Genomic DNA, 2315 nt, shown 5'->3' on the forward strand with positions numbered 1-2315 from the left:
CCTATTTACTGTTAATTATGCATTAGTTTCTCATGTATTCCTTGGTAAATGGAATTGGCAACCAATATAGTATAAATGTACCCATTCATTTTGATTAAGACAAACCAAGATTGTAATAACCCCACTATAATACTGAAATAGCCCCGATGACATTACATAAAAAACACCTCTTCCAACTTAATGGTAGATAAAGCTCTGCTGGTCACAAAGGAAAAAACAAAACACACATTGCTCTTTCACCAATTTATTGTATTCATGTAAAAAAATACAAATGTTGAAATGCTGATAAAAACGAAACACGTTGATGCACATTCATGTGGCGGAACAAATTGTTGTGGAAGCATGCAAACTCAAGCATGAAGTAAGCGGTTGAGGTAAATGCATAGACATATTGTTAATGAGCTTGGATTTTTGAAGAATCACTCGGTTTGCTAGACAGGACTAAATGATGCTCACACTGCTCCACCTGGTCTTTCTTGTCTCTTTGCAGTTCAGATTGCTGAGAACTCCTGCACTCTCTAGGATATACACACTCTTACAGTCGCTCAGATTTTCTGGAATTTTTTTCTTTATTTTCTTGATGATTTTAAAGCGCTCATAAGGGGGGATAAGCACTTCTTCCTCATTAGGCAATTTTGAATAGTTCTTCAAGGGAGCACCCAAACAGGTCTTGATTTTAAAGCAAGTCTTGTTACCAAAGATTTTCTGGTCTGGTTTGGCAGAGGAGGAGCTAAAAGAGCCAAAGCGAATTATCTGGTCAACTTTACCACTGAACTCACCCTTTGTTCGGCGGTAAGTGGTCTTACAGTCTGTATTCTGACCGAGAATCTGTACGGCAGATGTCAGCCAGAAATGTAAGAAGTGGAACTGAAAGGAGGTGCCATATTGTTTTCTGCTTGTTCGGACTGCAGCATTGAACGTCTGATAGAACTCTTGAACATTAGATGTAAAAGCACAGATAGCTTGTGTGTGATTCTTGGTCAAAGCTTCATCTTTTTTATCTTTATTTCGGAATTTCTCAATTGCACATTTATTAGCCTGTTTCCAGACAACTGCAAATGTCCCATTGTCCTCCTTTTTGAAGTACTTGTTATTGACGAATTGTGCCATCGCGTTGCAGCCCAAGTACATGTCATCAACAGAATCTTCTGCCAAGTTCAATGGGATGGGCTTCTTGGTCTTTATGGCATCTTGTGAAGCGACGATTCTGATCTTCAGGGGGAAAAAAGAGATGAGAAGAAAAGCTTTGAGTCAGATGTAATTTAAACCATTGGACTGTGTTGTAAGAAGTATACAGATGGCTTACCTAAGTTAAAATAAGATTTCCACACTAAGTCCTCAGTTACAACAATAAAGTTCAGTCAAACGTGTAAAAGTAAAGTTTTATCTCTCAAAATGTTCTTAAAGCAAGTATCCTCATGATCAACAGTGCCTGTCACTGTTATATTACTGTATTTGTGGATCATTATCATTAATGCACCACATATAATAAATTAGAGCTGATCTAATTCATTACTGGGTAGATATATGACAGTGCATTGTATTTCATAAAATAATCATGAACCCAATCTATTTGTAGAAGAGGAATGATTGAAATTGAAAATACTATAGTACATGTACCTCATGATTGTATCTCTTAAACGTATGACTTTCCGCACTGCGTTTGTGGACGAGTGTCTTGAAATCTGGCATAATTTTGACCTTTTAATGGGGGACAGACGTATTGAAGTACATCATCTCCAAATCATTCTGTTACTCGAGTTATGCATGCGCAAAACTACAGCAGCAAAAAAAGTAAGACCCGGTACTATTTAGTAGTAAGTAATTTAACTCAGCTCACAGTATGTTGCTGACCAACCTGTGGTATGAACCACTTACTGTCTTGGAGCCAACAGGAAGCATCCAGCAAAGGAGCAAACACAGTGGAACAAGAGTAAGCATTTTACTCGCCATCACTGCAATCAGACAAAAAATTGATCATGATGTAGTGAAAATGTACAGGTACAGATTAATGCATACTGTGTCTAGACATAAGTTTTATTAAATATTTATATATATGATCTAGAAAAATGTAATCAACTCACCGTATTTTCAGAGGAGAAGGTGTCTGATCAAAGGTTATGATGGAACAATGCACAATGCTTTGAGATCTCCTGGACACATAGACAAACAGCCCTGTGACACGTTTCACACGTTTGTTGCGTTATGGTGGGTTTTTGGCTTGACGTCTGCTGTGTCGTCTCAAAGGACTTGAGGTTTAGTTTCAGATCTGCTAGAATGAACGGAAGCTCAACATGTGACAATAACACTGATCG

General features: G+C 37.8%; 1 protein-coding gene across 1 annotated transcript; it reads right to left on the reverse strand.

The window, feature by feature from the left end:
* Positions 1-441: 441 nt before the first annotated feature.
* Positions 442-2108, reverse strand: LOC133018680 (erythroblast NAD(P)(+)--arginine ADP-ribosyltransferase-like). The gene is made up of 3 exons (XM_061085101.1): positions 2085-2108; positions 1879-1955; positions 442-1212 (listed from the first exon to the last, which is right to left on the reverse strand). The coding sequence occupies exons 2-3, from the start codon at positions 1951-1953 to the stop codon at positions 442-444; spliced, it is 846 nt and encodes a 281-aa protein (XP_060941084.1). The 5' UTR covers positions 1954-1955; positions 2085-2108.
* Positions 2109-2315: the final 207 nt, after the last annotated feature.

Source organism: Limanda limanda, chromosome 2 (genome assembly GCF_963576545.1).
Source record: "Limanda limanda chromosome 2, fLimLim1.1, whole genome shotgun sequence".
Taxonomy (NCBI): domain Eukaryota; kingdom Metazoa; phylum Chordata; class Actinopteri; order Pleuronectiformes; family Pleuronectidae; genus Limanda; species Limanda limanda.